The 18,004-nt window shown below is 33.4% G+C and overlaps 1 protein-coding gene across 1 annotated transcript in view; it reads right to left on the bottom strand.

The window, feature by feature from the left end:
• EHBP1 (EH domain binding protein 1) overlaps positions 1–18,004 on the bottom strand; it is a 347,498-nt gene that overhangs the window by 36,690 nt on the left and 292,804 nt on the right. The window contains exons 16-20 of the mRNA XM_052648636.1: positions 15,682–15,789; positions 12,511–12,635; positions 9,990–10,128; positions 9,695–9,801; positions 6,934–7,057 (exon numbers count right to left, since the gene is read on the bottom strand). Coding sequence (XP_052504596.1) covers positions 6,934–7,057; positions 9,695–9,801; positions 9,990–10,128; positions 12,511–12,635; positions 15,682–15,789 — 603 coding nt within the window. The remainder of the gene's footprint in view (positions 1–6,933; positions 7,058–9,694; positions 9,802–9,989; positions 10,129–12,510; positions 12,636–15,681; positions 15,790–18,004) is intronic.

Here is an 18,004-nt window from a genome sequence, read left to right as displayed (position 1 = left end):
CTTTAAGATATGGTGAAAAGAAATTGTACTTCCATGAGATCTTTGTTCTCAGAAAATAAGACTAACAAAATTTCTGTGAGCCATTAAAATCTAGTCAGTTGGGAAGAAGAAGAAAGAGAAGAGAGAAAAAGAGGAGTTACATATATAGTCAAAAGTGGAATAATCAGTCAAAACAAAAAGCGACTCAAATACTTCATAGATAGCTCTCATATATCTTCTATGCATTAAGGTAGTTAGGAAAGTAAATAGCAGAAAGTGAATTTGAAAAAGGTACATCTTTCATGACCTATTCCCTAAATAATTAATTTTAATACTAAAATGCTTTAAAGGCACCAATATAATATTATCTCATTTTTCACTAACAGATTTTAGAATAATACCTCCTCCTAAATATTTTAACTCCTTACACAGTGGAGATGCAAATTCTAAAATATTAAATGCTTTTGAAGGACACTGAGCTCCCTCTGGTGAAGGCATAACAAGTTTATTAAGTAAGCACCACCTCTGGAATTATAATCCCCTCTGGCTTCTTCCACTGAGTTTATTGGTTCAATTTTCATAACCATGAGCATCATTAGGGCAATGCAGTAATTAAGAGTTGTTAGAAAGTGAATTCTCAAACTGCAGATTAGAAAATTAAACTATTTCCTGATTACATATTAATGGAGCACAACAATAGCAGTTGCCATAAGCTTGGAAGGCAACCAAGGGATAAATCTGTGTACTTAATTACCATAAACAATGGCTGCATAGAAATGAAGTTTTATGCACATTCCCTTCTGTAATATGTCTGATATCAGTACACACTTGACAATTCTTGTTCAATTATCTCTATTATTTAATGCGCTGTGAACGGCTCTGTGTAAATAAAATTAACCACCCCAATTACTTTGAATTCATCTAGGGACAACGTAATAAAAAAATGTGAAGAATTCTGCATGCCTATTAATCTAAAACATTACAGATGCTTTCCCATATTCTCTTGTCTGTATTTATTTTGTCTACACTTATTTTACTGCTCTGCTAATTCAATTATATTTACCATTGGTGGTCAATAGAGTTTTTGTTATTTAATTAATCCTTATATAGCACCATAAAATGCTCATTATCTGATATCTACAGAGCTCGGATAGTGAATAGTGCCTATTTAATAACTAAATTTATATCTAACTGAACTTAAAAGCTTATGGCTAATCATTAAAAATATTTTTAAAATGTAGACCAAATATATAATTACAGTAAAAGTTAGAGTGCAAGCTTTTCTTAGGGTAGAAATGAGAAAATACAGATAAAAGAACCCAAAGGAAATACACATAGGATGAGATAGTTACAAGACCCTAAGGAAGATTTTTAATACTTGAGATATATTTTGAAATCTGCACTTACTCAATGAGTCACAGCATCCAAAAATCCATCTATTAATAGAATATACTATTTGTAACATAGAAGGTACATTGTTATCATAATAAGATAATTCTGTCTTTGTAATAATTTAAGGTTGGTCATTATGAAGGGAAAATAAATCATTGAGATTGAAATTATATTACTCTATACCTTGATCACACAAATACCTTTTCTTTTTCACACCTTCTGCGCATACTGTTTTTCTTCCCCATCCACAGAGAAACTCTTTTATTATCACATACAGTATTTCAGGAACAGAAGTATAAAACCCTCTGGAAATCTAATAATTTCAAGTATTTATTAGACTCTAATCAAGAAACAGGACACTGAACCAGTATTCATGCCACTGAAGCACTAATTTTCTATAAGGTACTGATAAACTAGTCCTTTTTTAAAAAAAGATAGCTGAGATTACATTTCATTTAAAACAGATCCAGATCACATTTTTAAGAGTAAAACTAAGAGGCTTTAACATATGAAGGTACATACATATCCAGTGTCATAGATTGTAAGCTGCTAATATAAAAATAATTATAATATTTTAGAAGTCAGTCACTTAAAGTTTTAGTTATTTCTACTTTTAACACACCTCAGAACACCACCCTCAGGTATTCATAAGCAGATGATGCCTGATTGAAAACTACTCTCTGAAGTCTAAATATGTTCAAGTATAGAACTTTCTAAAGATTAGCAAAGAGCTGGATGTTCCTTTTGAAGGGAAGCTTGTTTTCATCTCTTTGGTTATTGCAAATGAGGATGTTTTGTAGCCTGATTTTCATGTACATTACATGGTGATGACCAGGGAAGAGAAATAATTTTAAGAGGTATATGAGTGTGCTAGGTCTCTAATGGGCCAAATGAGTTGGTTAAGTGACATTTTTCATAAGCTAAATGAATACTGATCTGTTTCTTCTGAATTGCTAACTATAAATCAGGAAATGGTGATAAAAGGGTACAGAGAATTAGTAATAAGACTCCAGGAAAATTGGAAGTTAACTTCTAAGATGAGATGTGAAGCAGAGACCATGTCATGTGGTGTCTCGAGGTTGGGCTCCAGAGTCCTCAGATTGGGTTTGACTCCTGGCACTACCATTTGAAGGCAAGTTACTACCTTCTCTGAGCCTCAGTTTCCTCCCTAAAAATGTGATTATCTGTAGTCCCAGTTATTAAATGGAACCTATCCCACAGGGCCATTGTGAGAGATAATGTGTTACACACATTATCTCCTTGTCCTTAATGTTACATACATCAAGCATTTTCCATAAAGCCAGACTTATATATAAGAAGCATGTAATAAATACTGGCTATGATTGTTATCTTTAGGTAAAGACAATGAGTAATTCTGAAGACTCAGTGAGAAGGGTTCCTAGTAACAAGTCAAAATTTTCATTTTTATGTTTTTGTGGGCCCAATTTCCTGCTTTAAAGAAGCTTTAATATTTACGACATTTGATTCCTCAAAGGCTGAGGTAAAGAAACATTCTGAGGAATGTAGAGAAAAGTTATCTCTTTTCATTCTCTTTCCCCTGAGTATATTTGATATTTTTAAATGGTCAGTTGCTAGATTTTTGTAGTGGTTAGTCTACAAAAAGCTACAGAATCAGTATTTGTGGCCAAGGGACTTAGGGAGGTAATCATGATCACTTTTCAGTGCTTAAAGGGTAGAAAGCCAGAAGATGCCATTTCATTGCAATTTCCCCCTCAAGATATTTAATTTTTACACTCAAAATATAAATAAAATATTGTCATTTAATACCCCCAAATTATTAGTTTAAAACACTACTGTCCTACAGTAAGAAAGTTTGATAACCATCACATGAAAACAGATTAGGAATGGGAAAGAAAAACCATTCATTAGAGTAACACTATCTGTAGCACTTTAGTAAAAGGGTTCATCAACATTCCCATTTCAAACTCCATTTTTGCAAAGCTAACAATATTGCTGGTTCAGATTCATCTGCCCTATACTTATAAAACATCAGCTTAGAACACATGTATGTTTCTAATAAGCTTTATTGTTCCCAAGGAACTAATTGTTATAAACTTTATGTGCTAGAAATTTAAAAATTCCTCCTCTGCAATAACTACAACATAAAAATAAAAACAAAACCCACAAAACATTGCTTATGGAAAAAAATTCTCCATCATTTGCATGAGGGTTTTATAGACCCTAAGACAGGGTGGCAGAAATACACACATACACACACACAGTCTCACACACTCTATCTCTCACATACTATTGTTATTTAATATTCAGACTATCACTGATTTAGGATTACTCAATTTCAGAAGGAACTAGTCGTATAAATCCCCACAGCTGAGTTGACTCTACTATTGATGCCTCTCCTCTAAATGAATGTTGGCATCTTTCCAGCCTTTCCCATGTCATGGCCATTCTCATCCCTGCTATCTCCCCCTCTTGTTGTAGTACTGACTGAGGATCTCTCTTACAATCCTTTGGTACTTTTTTGCTAGAGTCTTCTTCCAACAAGTAAGGAAAAATGCACAGAAGTCTGGGCCACCAACCAGTCCCCACCTTCCTCCTCCTCAAAATGCGAGAGCTTCAGTGTTAAAGGAGTTGGTGCTTAAAGCCCAGAGCTGCTCAAGCTTTAAGAACCTAGGACTCAGGTCTAATAATAACTATTATTATTATTATTATATTTATATTTTAAATTAATAGATTTGTGTGGGTTTGTCTAGCCTGTAGATGCTTATAACAGTGCTTGTTTTGGAAAATGTATCCTCAGTTCCACAAATCAACTTCTAAATAAACTTCATAGCCCTTTTAAAACTGAGTACAGTTTCTTAATAAAAAATAGAGAATTACCATATGACTCAGTAATTCCAACCCCTCAAACTGAAGAGATGCAAAGAGATGATTTGAGACCATGTTCATTGTAGCCAGAAGGTGGAAACAACCCAAATGTCCGTCAATGGATGAATGAATATACAAAATATGGCATATATATACAATGGAATATTATTTAACCACAACAAGAACAGGGCTTCCCTGATAGCTCAGTTGGTAAAGAATCACCTGTAATGCAGGAGACCCCAGTTCGATTCCTGGGTCAGGAAGATCCGCTGGAGAAGGGCTAGGCTACCCACTCTAGTATTCTTGGGCTTCCCTTGTGGCTCAGCTGGTAAAGAATCTGCCTGCAATGCGGGAGACCCGGGTTGGGAAGATCCCCTGGAGAAAGGAAAGGCTACCCACTCCACTATTCTGACCTGCAGAATTCCATGGACTGTATAGTCTGAGTGACTTTCACTTTCACAAAAAGGTATTAAGTAGTGGTATATTACAATATAGTTGAACCTTGAAAATATTATAGTAACTGAAAGAAGTCAGACACAAAAGAATAACTATAGTTTGATTTCACTTATATGAAATATCTAGAATAAAACTAATTCAGAGAAACAGAAAGTAGATTAGTGAGTCCCAGGGGACTGAGAGGAGGAAGTGAGGAATTAATAAGCACAGTTTCTGTTTACGGTGATGAAAAACTCTGGAAATAGTGGTGGTGATTGCACAACACTGTGAATGTACTAGATGCTACAGAACTGTACATTTGAAAATGGTTAATTTTATATGTGAATTTCAAATCAATACAATTAAAAACTGTATATAGTCAGTATCCACAAGTATATAAAAACTGAAATAGCCAATAAAGTATTTTTTTGCTATTAAAAAAAGAGAGAGAGAGAAAGAGAACTGTCTCAAGAACTAGAAAACCTAAAAATGGGTTCAGGCCCTAACTCAGCCATTAGTAATTAAGCCGTCTTATATGAGCCATTTCCCCTATCTGAGCCTTAGTTTTATCATGTAAAGTATATGATTACTATCTGTTCTGCTTAATTCTAAGGCTGAGATTCAGAAAGTAAATGAAGAATATGGATACTATCTGCTCTGCTTAATTCTAAGGCTGAGATTCAGAAAGTAAATGAAAACTGTAACATATCAGAGAAAGGTGCTAACTTCTATAATAAATGAAAAGTTAGAAGCACTGGAACCTCCAAAAGGAAAAGGATAAATATATGCTTTCCCTTTCTAACACCTTACCTTTTAATTCAGATGCTAAATAGGCTTTAGGCAAATCTTGGTGACCATTATTTGAGCTGGAGGAGGTTTGATACGATCCAGGAGAATTCTTGTAGCTTATCAAGCTGGGGAATCAAGTCTAGCAGATTCAGTCTAGACCAGATTCTGTCCTGTGTAGCATGGAATATAAAACCCTGAAGAGATTCTAGAGTCAGTCTGTAGTCCATGACGTGTTTCAGATAATAAATGATTTATAGTTGGGATGAGGGCCACTACAAAGCTTCACTGGTAATGTCTGTTCTGGTTAGAACCCTCAATAAATCAGGTTCCAAGCATGGAAGAAGGAAAGGTAACAGAATTTCTAGTCTTTTCTCTTGTGACACAATGCTCTTTTATGAAAAAAGCCCTAAAGTCTTCACAGAACACAGTTTGAAACCAATCTGGTCATATAAAACCAAAGGCCTCTTCACAGTCTAGTGTGTTCTATCACTAATGTAGGCAATTTTCAAATGTCCCATTTAAGTGATTATTTCTGAAGGAGCTTATTAGTTGTAAATACATCTTTGGCAGATAGAGAAGAAACAGTTCAAGAAAGCTTTCCAATTCTAATCCACTAGTAATTTACTAATCTATTTAACATAAAATTAAAGCAATTAATTAGAGGAATAGATTTTCTACTTAGATTTTGACATTTTTTAACTTAACATAGTTTACTTTTACTTTGGTATTAATTTCAATTTATTTCCCATTTTTACCCCTTTGTAGGAGCAGCATTTTAAAGAAACATATGCGTATGTACTTCTTAAAAATACATACACAGTACCCCCTCCCCCACCCCACCACAGTAGCTTACTGCACACTTAGACCTATTCAATCACCACTGGCAATCAGCATTAAATGCCAATCTATCCTCTGGTTAGGAGCTAACTTGCTGCTCTAAACCATTTTTACAAACCTTCCTATATACCTTAATCCTTTCAAATGCAACTGTGACACAAAGTATTACAGATTTTTAAAAAGCTGTTTTCTTGAAAAAAAACTGCGGAGCATCAGTAACCAGATAGTATTCTCAAATTTCAGTGATCTAGTCCATGGAGCCGTCCCCTATGCATAGTGCTCTGTTTCATGCAGTACATGGCTTTAGCTGGCCAAATCTTTTTTTTTCCCAATGAATCAGTAGAACAGTGAAGATCTTACTTTTTTTTTAAGCAGTGGCATATCAATGAGGCACAGATGTGTATTCCAACTCTGCATGGATGAGCACACTGTTCAATAGTGCTGGCTCACACGGTATCAGGGCGAGTTATCACTTCCCATGAAGGCACTCTTATCACCAGGGCCCAGAGAGGTGGCTGCAAATCGCAGCCTTTTTATTTTCAAGGCAGTTCTGCTGAACATTCAGGCTTCAAAGATTCACACTTCCAAAACTCTATAAGAGTTTGTGAACGCTCAATTTGCCAAAACTGTTTACAGTGTAATTGGGCACCGTACCTGTGTCCATGAGATAGCGAAGGCGCTTCTCCACCAGCGCGGCACGGGTGTCAATTTGCTTTTGCTCATTCTCTAGTGCTGCCAATTCTCCTACAACATACTGACTGGTGTCTTTGAACCCTTTCTGTTAACGAGAACAAACAGGAAGGAAAAAAAAAATCACTTGTAAGTTGCATTTTTTCCTTTCTGCAAACACTTAGTAAAGCACTTACCGAGAGAACCAAATACACCTTTAGTATCACCCTTAGTACCAAAAATCAACGCCCTGTGATTCAAAACATTTTCATATGTATTATATATAGCAAAACTTTTGTAAATAGAGAAAACCTCAGCTGTTTAGTATTACATTTATAATTTAACACCCAGGTTTAAAAAGTAAACACTGAGTTAGAAAAATTTCTCCTAGAGTTGAGTCAGTTATTAAGCGTGGACAAAGACAGATAATTTTCCCCTTGGTGGCTGTCAAAACAAATAATTATAACATCCTTAATTCAAAAGTATAATATACAAAAATGGAGTTTAGCTAAGGAATTGATTGTTAAAGAATTTATCTGGAAGAATATCAGATTTGTTCTTACAGAAATATAAAATTAAAAAGATACATTTCTTTTCATAGTGACTATATTTAAAAAAAATTTTTTTTTTAAATGATGAAAGAGAAGTTTCTAATATCTCCAGTTTCCCCTCCAGCTGGCTTCTGTACTTTAACATGTCATTGTGTTGATGTATTACTAATTATTGTAACTGTGAATTCTAACTTGACAGGTGGTTTCAAACCTTGCTACACTGGATCTAATGCTACCAGTACATTGATTTGGTTAATCTTCCATGTAACCAAATTTGGATTTTAATCTGAAATTTCACTTTTTATAACCATGCATGTTAAAAAAAAATTATCCTTAGAAGTTCTATTTGAAGTAGCAGTTCTATTATAAAGTACCAGTAAACTTTAATTTTTATTTCCATATTACAAATTTAAATCATTAGGGGCAGGGTTATTTGTGGTATAGTACCAAACTGATTAATTACAGCTCCCTTTGGAATGTTTATCTTGTGACATTTCTAGGGGTAAGTTTCCTAAGTAGTTGACAAACACTAAAGAACTGCGTAAGTGATTACTCTTACCACTGCCACTACTACTATCAGCACTTATAACATTTATTCAGAGAAATAAATGTGAGCAACCTTCCTCTGCCAAATCCCTTCCATACCTAGGAGCATATTAATCTCTAAGAAGCCACGAGGAATTATCTTTCGTTACTCCTTAAACAAGAAACTAAATCAAGAATTATGTTATTATAGGATATTTTAGAAGTCTCATAATCAACAAACCTGTCTAACAACATGAACAACTTATTTATCTTTGGAACTAGTAAATATGAACTCAATTTAAACCAGCTTATTGTTAAACTGATTATGGTAGCTGACAAACTGAAAACTGAAATATTTTTTAAAAATCACGAAACTGATAAATCATGTCTCAGGATAGACTGATCAAATAAGTCACTGTATTTTTTCAAGATTCATACAAAGTGGATATTCTCTCACCTCAATATGAAATAAAGCAAAAATTATAAGAACAGAATAAATGCTAATGGTAACTTTAAAATTTCGTGGATGCTTTTTGTATCTATCTGCCAGAGACTAGAGCCATTTTCAAAACGGACTTTTCTTTTCTCAATCCCATCCAGAGTAATAAAAATATAAGAAAACGGAAGTGATAAGTAATACATAAACTGCTTCTACTCACCAGTTCAGTTAAAAATAGTCATTAAGTTTATAGCCAGATTTAAATAGTGGGAGTATACAGTATACTCAAATATTCTGTAACTTATAAATTATACTAAATATTTCATCAGGATATACGAGGTACCTCTTCTGAGGTACCTCTTCTATGTATTAAGACATTCTTTTAGTGAAATAACTTTAGGATGAAAACCTAAAAATGAGAAGTTTTTAGAGCCCTAAAATATAGTTTGTAACTCTCAGTACATTTGCAAGGGTTTTAAAATCCAAAAAAAACAATTTTAACAGTAAAAACAACGAAAATATTTACACAAACTGGAGATAATAATAATTTTTAAAAGTAGCACCATTAAAGAGAGCAATGCTTCCAGACAAAAATTCAAGTTAAAACTTGTTCTTCCTGCTTCTGTCCCGCAGCTGTCCATCAAAAGCAGCTTTCTCCCTGCGGTCTATCAAATATTTCCCTCACAAATCAATTTTACACATGATCAGCCCATACCCCTACTGAGCTGAACCTCCCCGTTAATTAAGTGAAGAAATTACCATATATATTATATTAATGCAAACATCATTCAGCTAGTAATTCACGGCTGATCTGGATAATGGAAAGGTTGAACACCCATTAACCCAAGCCAACAAAATGGGTTGGCTGAGAAATTCTAGCAGGTCTCATGTGACTTTTCCCTCTAACTGCAGCTCTGCGGTATCTGCTATTGTAATAATTAAAATCCTCCTGGTAGATCAATACTGGAATCTCTTTATGGGAAGTGCCCTGATGGAAATGTCTCAAGGAAGCTGGGGCTGTGGAACTCTGAAAAATTCATTTTTTTTTATCTGACAATTATCACCACACTGCAGACTAATTCAACAGTGCACCCCTCTCACTCTGCTTTGAATGCACTGGAGATTGACATCTTAAAAAACCTAACATCTCATTTTAACAAATAAAGGCACTATTTCCACATACAGTTTGGAATTATCAGCAATCATGAAACCACACAAAAAATTAATATACATTAAGCACTTCATCTTCTGATGGCTTCCTCTGAGTTTCAGTTATCGCTGCCTTCTCCTCATTTCCTTTCTTTGTATCTTCTTGTATTGATCTCTGCCTTTTCATCTCTTAAAAAAAAGGGAAAGACATGTAAAATTATTATAAAGCTTGATAGTTGTGTATTAAAATGTGGATTTACATTATCAGCATATATATATATACATATACATATATATATATATATATATATATACACACACACAGCTAAATACTGTTAAATTGTAAGATGGGAAAACATCTAAAAAAGTGTTCTTACCTGGTCTGTTCTCAACATATTGACTGAAAGACTGAAGTTGAGTCTTTTTGACTGTAGCATCCTTGCTGAACACAACAGGATTTCTAAACCGTTCTGTTGCTTTTTGTAATCGCTCAGTCCTAAGATCCTCTGTGCCATTCTAAAAGTAAAACAAATGTGTTTATAGTCCTGATCTTTTTATAAATGTGAGATTACACATTAGTAAACAACTTTTACTGATTTAAGATAATTTCAATTTAGAAATATATTGGAAAAAAAAAGGATTGTAAAGAGTTCTAAACAGCACAACTACAAGGTCTGTTGCCTGTAACCAAAACCTTTGGGAGACAGGGTTTAAACAGAGAATCATTCTTGATAACTTTGATTCATTAGATACTGTAAACCTCCCTGTCTTCTCCTGATGATATGTATCATTTAAATGCCACATTACCTCTGTCTACCAGGACCCACCCCACAGCCTCACTATTCTGCCCCATTGGTTTGTACAGTCTCACAGACTTGTATGACAAGAAGAACTAGTTTCTAATTTTATGCCCATTGAGATAAACCACTAATGCTGGATGAAGGCTAAAAGGTAGGATTATAATACTACCCCACTGAACTGCATTTCATCAGCTATAACTTTCCAAAGCCAGATTTGTAAGTAAGCCCTTTACAGCTAAGGAAACTACAATTATCTTTTCCAGAGCTTCCTATGTTAATACTGGTAACAAATTCAAATGGTTCTATCAACAAGAAATATCCCAGAAGACTGAACCACTGCAGTGTGTGGAAGCTGCAGATACCGAGGTGCTGTGTACCAAACAAATATTTCATTTTACACCTAATCTTTTATTATTTTTATTAAGTGTTTTGAAAGTAAATAGGGAAAGGCTAAGATGCATGACTAATAGCTAAGCCTGCTGAATGCTGAAACTGGTTATCAAAAGCTACCAAGACTTTGCCCTTCCTCTGCATTGAGACAATCAGTAATGAGGGAGTCCTCCAATGGCCTATTCTCTAGCCTCAAGGAGGCCTGGGATACAGAATCCTCAAGGGAAGGTAACAGTTTATCCTTTTCCACAAACACAAAATGCCTCATTTATAAACGTGTAAACTGCATTTTATTAAAAAAAAATAAAACCCCAAATCAATGCTGAAAGCTTCAAGGGAACAGATGGACTATATGTTCTTTATAAGCATCATTTAAAAAAATCTCAACTAAAAAGATCCATACAAAGACAAGCTGTTTAAAGCACACCTTTTGTTGGAATAAGTTTGAAAATAACTACATTTAAGGGCTTTTTGGAATGCAAAACCATCTGCATCTATTTAGATAATTAAACCTTAAGAATGAAAATATGTTTCATTTTTTTAAGTTATATATTTACATTAGTATCATGCTTACAATATACTACCTACGTAGCTAGGATAGAAACAATTATGGCTTTTATTTGTTTAAGAAAAGTGTGTGTTCTACTGTTGTATCATAATAACTGCCCAATAGTGTAAAACTCAAGTCTTTACCAAAATAAACAAACACAGCTAAATTTTTTGAGGCCTGGCAACATGCTAAAATATCAGTGTGATTAGCTAGCAAATCCCATCTTAAGAAACCTTTTTATGACTAGGGACTTCTGCCACTTTACAAATGTATTCCTCTAAACCCACTAATTCAGTTAGCCTTTTCAATCCATTGTATTATTCTTAGGCCAGCTTCATTCTGCATTAAATCCAGTGCAGAAAGCTAAATTGAACGCAAAAAATCAGACCTGATCCAGGCTTCCTTTTGTTCAAAGATAGAGACCAAAAGTCCTCTGGTGCTGCCACACACTTTCATCACCAATTTATAGAAACCGACAGTATAAGGGAAAAGCAATGAAAGTCATTGTTTTGGGACTTCAAAGCATCTCTGTGTCAGGGAAAGGAAATCCTTTCAGTCAGCAGGGCAGTCCCCACAGTCCGCAGGTGGGTGAAAAGTTATACAAGACTAGAAGTGCCCTAAAGCTAGAGAAATATTAATGATACAGTACAAGGAAAAGGGGGGACAGCTTGAGAGGGGATAATATAAATACTACAAATCATCATTATCATCATCTTACAATGTGTTATTCTGGCTAAAATCTTACACAAGGTAAGATTTATACTGGCACAAAGCACATGCAAGTATCTTCAAAATTTATATTCAATCACATACCATCTTCAGATATTAATCCATCTTAACAGGTCAGAGGCTGCAGATGACAGAATATGCTAGAATTCTCTTAACAATGTTCTCATTAGCAAAATACAGATGCATACAGAAGTCAAGAACAGCTTTTACTTTTACTTACATATCAACTTAAAGTAGTAGTTTCTCTGAAAAACTGTATATGCATACTGATTATCATACTGGCATTCAATTTATCAGCTATTTAATAAAAATTCTTATATCTTAATCTTAACGTGAATAATTTGGTAAGAAACTGACTTTAGGATTATAAAGTACCAGTGGAAATTAGAATACACAGATACCAAGTGAAATATTTTAAGTAAGATTTACCTTAATGTCTTGCTCTGGACTTTCATTAACAGCTTTCTGAGCAGTGCTGGAAAGTGAATTTGCCACCTGTGGCTGAGTGTCCAGGAGTTTCTTCAGCTTCAAGTCTGCCAACTTAGTGTCTTGTTCTGTTAAATACGTAAATATTATGAATAACTGTGTGAACTACATTTAGTTGTGTAGCTATCAATTTAAAGGACATCATAAAAATATTACTATATTTTAAAAAAGAGAGAGAAGGACATTAGAGTTGTGAAATAACATATAAGACCAAACATATGCATAACTCTGCATCTATATATCTACTATAAACAATATTACATACTATATAACTATAATTACTATACTGTAACTATAGTATAACTAAGTAGTCTTTAGGGATATTGACTATATTCCTTTTTCAAAAATTGATATATAACACTGTGTAAGTTTAAGGTGTACAATGTGATGCTTTGATACATTCATATATTGCAATATGATTACCATCACAGCATTAGTCAACAATTCTATCATGTCTCAAAATTATCATTTTTTTTTTGTGGTGAGAATAAATAAAATCTAGTCTCTTAGCATATATATGTGCTTTTCCCCAAAATCAGTCCCCATAAAGAATACAGTCAACACGCCTAAAGACCATTTAGTCATTCTATGGTTAATAGCAGCTATGCTTACCTTAAAACCTCAGCCCATATTTAATGCATATATTTATATTAGCAACTTTATAGGTTGTACATAATAAAAGACGGTATTAAAAAGTCAGTATTTAAAAGAGGTAATGCATTTGATTCTAAATTATATTATTTTGTAATTTCAATTCTTCTAGTATATTAAATTTAGACATAAAATGCCATATTATGCTCTTAACATTATCTTAGACAGTCATGTATATACTGTTAGAATCCAATGTTTATGTGTGTACATATATACCCAGCATTGAAATAGGGTATATGTTCACAAATAACTTCTAATTAGAGGGCAGAAATAAAGATTATTGTATTTTTCAATGTATAAAATATGGATAGAAATTTAAAATAAAAAATGGCTATAACTTTAAAAATAAATAATTTCAAATTATCTTTAGCAAGTAAATTAGTCTTTATTTAATAAAATAGTTCAGAAGCAAATGGAAACAATTCCATTTAAAAAATTCACTCAAAGCAACTCTTTAATAAAATGATTATAAAAGACATGCTGACCATTTGGTGAATGATATTTTTCATAAAGATTAATAAGTTTTCTAATTATAAGACTCTTAATAAATGCTATTATCATTACTTTCATGCAAATTGGTCAGTTTATATTGCCAGGCTTCTTTTTAAAACAATATCTGATGAACTGTGGTCAAATCAAGATAAAGATTAAACAATTTATTATTAAAACATTATGACTTTTATATACATATAAAAAAAGAATTTTGGGAAAAATAAAGCAAGGATAAAAATCATAATGTACGCTACGTGTTTTCAGATTCCAGTTTGCATTCCTATTTCTTTTTTTTTCATTCCTATTTCTTATTGCCATGAAATAAACCATAGTCTGAATTGGAAATCTGTCTTATGTACATGCCAGCACTTGGCATGCTTGAGAACTGTAAACAATGTATTAGTTAACTCCAAAAAACAGGAAGACTGAGATGTGTTTTCTTTTTTGGTATACAAAAAAGTAGGAAGAGTGTTTTTAAAAAGGATAAGAGTCAAGCCTATTAGGCCTTAAAATTAGTCAGCCTTTAAATACACTAAAATATCTCACAAAGTTGCTGTAACTAAAGCTAAAAAATTCTCCTTACCTTATCCAAAAAAGGGTTAATTTCTCCCATCTTTATAATCTACTATTAAATCAGGAAATATGTACCACTAATTGTCACTGATTTTATACTTCCATGAATTGAATGTTAAAGCTTTAATTCTGAGTTTATAGGTGCCCTCAGCGGTAAAGAGATGATACCGATTTCTGAAAGACTGATGGTGGCTGTGGTGAGAGGGTGAGTAGGTATTTTAAACCAAAAGAAGTAAAAGGCAGTCCTAATTTTGGGTTAAAATTTTTTAAAATTTCCTTAAATATCAGCATTCTCCTGTACTTGAATAATTATAAGTATACTGCCCTGTATCTAGTAAAGTATTATTTAATACTAAGCCATGAAGGAACTACTGACAAGAGACACTGATTTTGGCAGGGGGTGGAGGGGGGTGGGGTTGGGGGGGGTGGGGTGGGGGGTGGCGGGCTGCTCTCCATAGTTAGGAAGACTCTGGTTGACTGTTTTTTGCAGAAATAACAGCATGATTTCAAACAGGGAAGAAACAAAGCAGGTTAGCATTGCAGGGACATGCCATGGCTGGGAAGAAAAGAGTCTCTTCCTCCCTGTAGCTTTTCACAGGAAAAGACAAACATTAGGGATTTCACTTTCTGACCTGTAATTGCCAAAGACATTTTACTGCTATAAGAATTCAATTTAATAAGCATTTATGGAACCCCTCATGTTTACAAAGCTACCTGCTGCTGACTTACAAAGGCAATGCATATGCAACTCATCTATTAAACCACAAGCAATTATCTTCATATTTTATATGAGAACTCAGAAGTTCAATTGCAAATGTGATTACTGGTATGATATCTACTGATATACAACAGGAGATTAATTTAATTGTAATCTATATAAGCAGTTTTCAAAGAGTTTTACTGTAATCATTAAGCATGCATAAAATAATTTATTAGTAGTAATATTTAAATACTTAAAGTAAGCACAAAATTTATAAAATAATATTCCTACTAAGACTACCAATTTCAAACCAAATCAGGAAATCTGATCCATGGTTTACATTACAATTTGAAGCATTCCAATGCTTCATCTGTATCTTAGAACATCACAACAAAATAAGGGAACCAATCACAGAATGTCTACAAATTGTCCTATAAAATATCAAAGTGAATCCTAGTAATAAGAGAAAAACTAAAATTCGCCATTTTACTATTACTGCTAATTTTAACATTAAGCCTAAAACAAAATAATAATATAAAACTGATGGAAGGTGGAGTTAGCTAAATGATTTGTGAGGGCATAAGATGTAATAAAACTACCAAAAGAATTTACTATCATTATTGGTGAGATAATAATAAAAATGTAACAGAAGAGTTTGCCATGCAGCAGGACACAAAGTATTTATAATTTGAAATTACCGGGAGTATCAAGGTCACTTTCTAAGTTAGTAAGTTCATCTCCACCTCCTACAACAAAGCCTTCAGGAATCTCCTCGTTAGTATTTATCTCAACATTATCATTTTCATCTGTAGGAACATGTAGCAATAATGTTAGTATATTATTAGTATATTATTTCTATTTTATATAGGAAAGAAAAATCAGTATTTTAATGACAGTTCAAATTCAGGTCTGACACAGACAAGCAAGTTAAGACATCAGTTTTAAGTCAACTTTTCATTATTGGATTAACATTTATATTTTACATTTCCATGTCAAAGATGAATTGTCACATCAAAGCAGATGCAAAGATTTTGACAATGTGCCACATGCTGTCTCTGAATTATTGAGCTCATTGAATCCCTATATTTTAAAATGTAATCTCCTGCTAATTTCTAACAACAGTAAATAAAAATAAAGTTGGTTCGATAAAAAAGTCATCAAATAAGAAAGTCACCAAAAATTTCACATTTTATCATTTACTAGAAATAAATATATAAAGAAACAAATCATTCTTTATAAACTTGTAGCTATTTTTAAATTATCTGCATGAAGACTTAAATGCTTTTGTACTATTAATGAAATATGAGTGAAAGCATTATAGACAAATTAAGAACAAACATTGAGATGAGAATAGATAGTACCTTTATGCAAAAGAAAGTTCAGAAACAATTAAGACAGTACATCATGGAAGACATAAAGCTGGGAAAACACTGTTATTACTCAAAATTAAGTACATGGGAATGAGGTAGCCTTATACTATTTTTTTATACATTTAACAAAATGTATTATAGGTCATAATTAATTAATGATCTCTTTTATAAAGATTTATATTACATATTTCTCCTTTTTAAATCCTAATGATAAGTTGGTTAAGTAATTTTCAACATTATCTATTTAAAAAGGCATAGCAGTAGATCTGTATATTAGAAGCTAAGCTTTAAATTCTGCTACTGACAGGCAATGTACCTTTTGGAGAGATATCTGTCTAGCCCTGGGAGTTGAAGAATATCCCTACTATTCTACAGTTTATTTTTCATAGGGCAACTTTTATTAATAATGGGATGTTCCAAAGGTTATTGCAATTGAGAAATTCTAAATTCTATAACTTTGGCTTAAACCTTCAATATTTGTCCTTTTCCCTGTACAGTGTGTGTTTGATTTTGGGCTTCCCAAGTAAATATTTACTGTGAGCATTAATATTAATAATAATAGTTTACATTTATTGAAGACTTCCTAATGGAAGCCATTTAGAAGAATACAACAGAGAGAAAAAGAATGAGAAATACCCCCAAGGGAAAATATTGCTAAATGCTTTCAAAACATTAAGGTATTATACTTGGCTATATTATTTAAGTACAATTAGTTGAGAGAGCTTTTCTAATTGACTGTGCTTAGTACAACTATTTGACTAATTTCATAAAAGTCAGCACCATCATCTTCATTGTTCTCAAAAATTCTTCTCTAAATAGTTCTGTAGTAAAGGGAAATGAATGAACAAATATTTCCTGAGTACCAAGGAAGTATTCAGAACACTTCCTCCTGTTAGAGAGTTTACAGTCAATAGATTTTAGAGTATGGCATTTTGTTCCCGCAACCCAGCCCCTATTGATTTCTACTGTCCATAATTAATCTAGAGTAAAAGCACAAAATTCAACATTCATTCAATTACTTATTCAAGAAACTTTTATTGTATACTGAAACTGCAATTTACAAAACACTGCTAGATGTTGAAGAGGTATCAGGTTTCATAAGATATCAAGTTTTAAGACATTTATTCCACCTTAAAGTTACATACAAGTGAAGGTCACTCAGTCATGTCCGACTCTTTGCGATCCCATGGATTGTAGCCTGCCAGGCTCCTCTGTCCCTGGAATTATCCAGGCAAGAACACTGGACTAGGTAGCCATTCCCTTCTCCAGGGGATCTTCCCAACTGACGGATTGAACACAGGTCTCCCGTACTGTGGGCAGATTCTTTAGCATCTGAGCCACCAGAGAAGCACAAGAATACTGGAGTGGGTAGCCTATCCCTTCTCCAGGGGATCTTCCCAACCCAGGGACCAGAAGTTATACATACAAATGACTATAATACCATGTAGGACAGTTAAGTGTTATGAAGTAAAAATAAGATACAGAGCAAATTCAAAGGATGAGAAGATTATTCTTTTGCCAGTAGCACAAGGAACTATTTTTTGGAAGCACTAACCTTTAAATTGAGTCTTCAGAAATGTACAGAATTTCAAAAAGTACAATTGAGGGAAGAGGTTTAGTGGCATGAGAGCAGGAAAGTGTAGATTATGTT

This window comes from Budorcas taxicolor, chromosome 11 (assembly GCF_023091745.1).
Source record: "Budorcas taxicolor isolate Tak-1 chromosome 11, Takin1.1, whole genome shotgun sequence".
Taxonomy (NCBI): domain Eukaryota; kingdom Metazoa; phylum Chordata; class Mammalia; order Artiodactyla; family Bovidae; genus Budorcas; species Budorcas taxicolor.
This window is presented reverse-complemented; position numbering and strand designations above follow the sequence as displayed.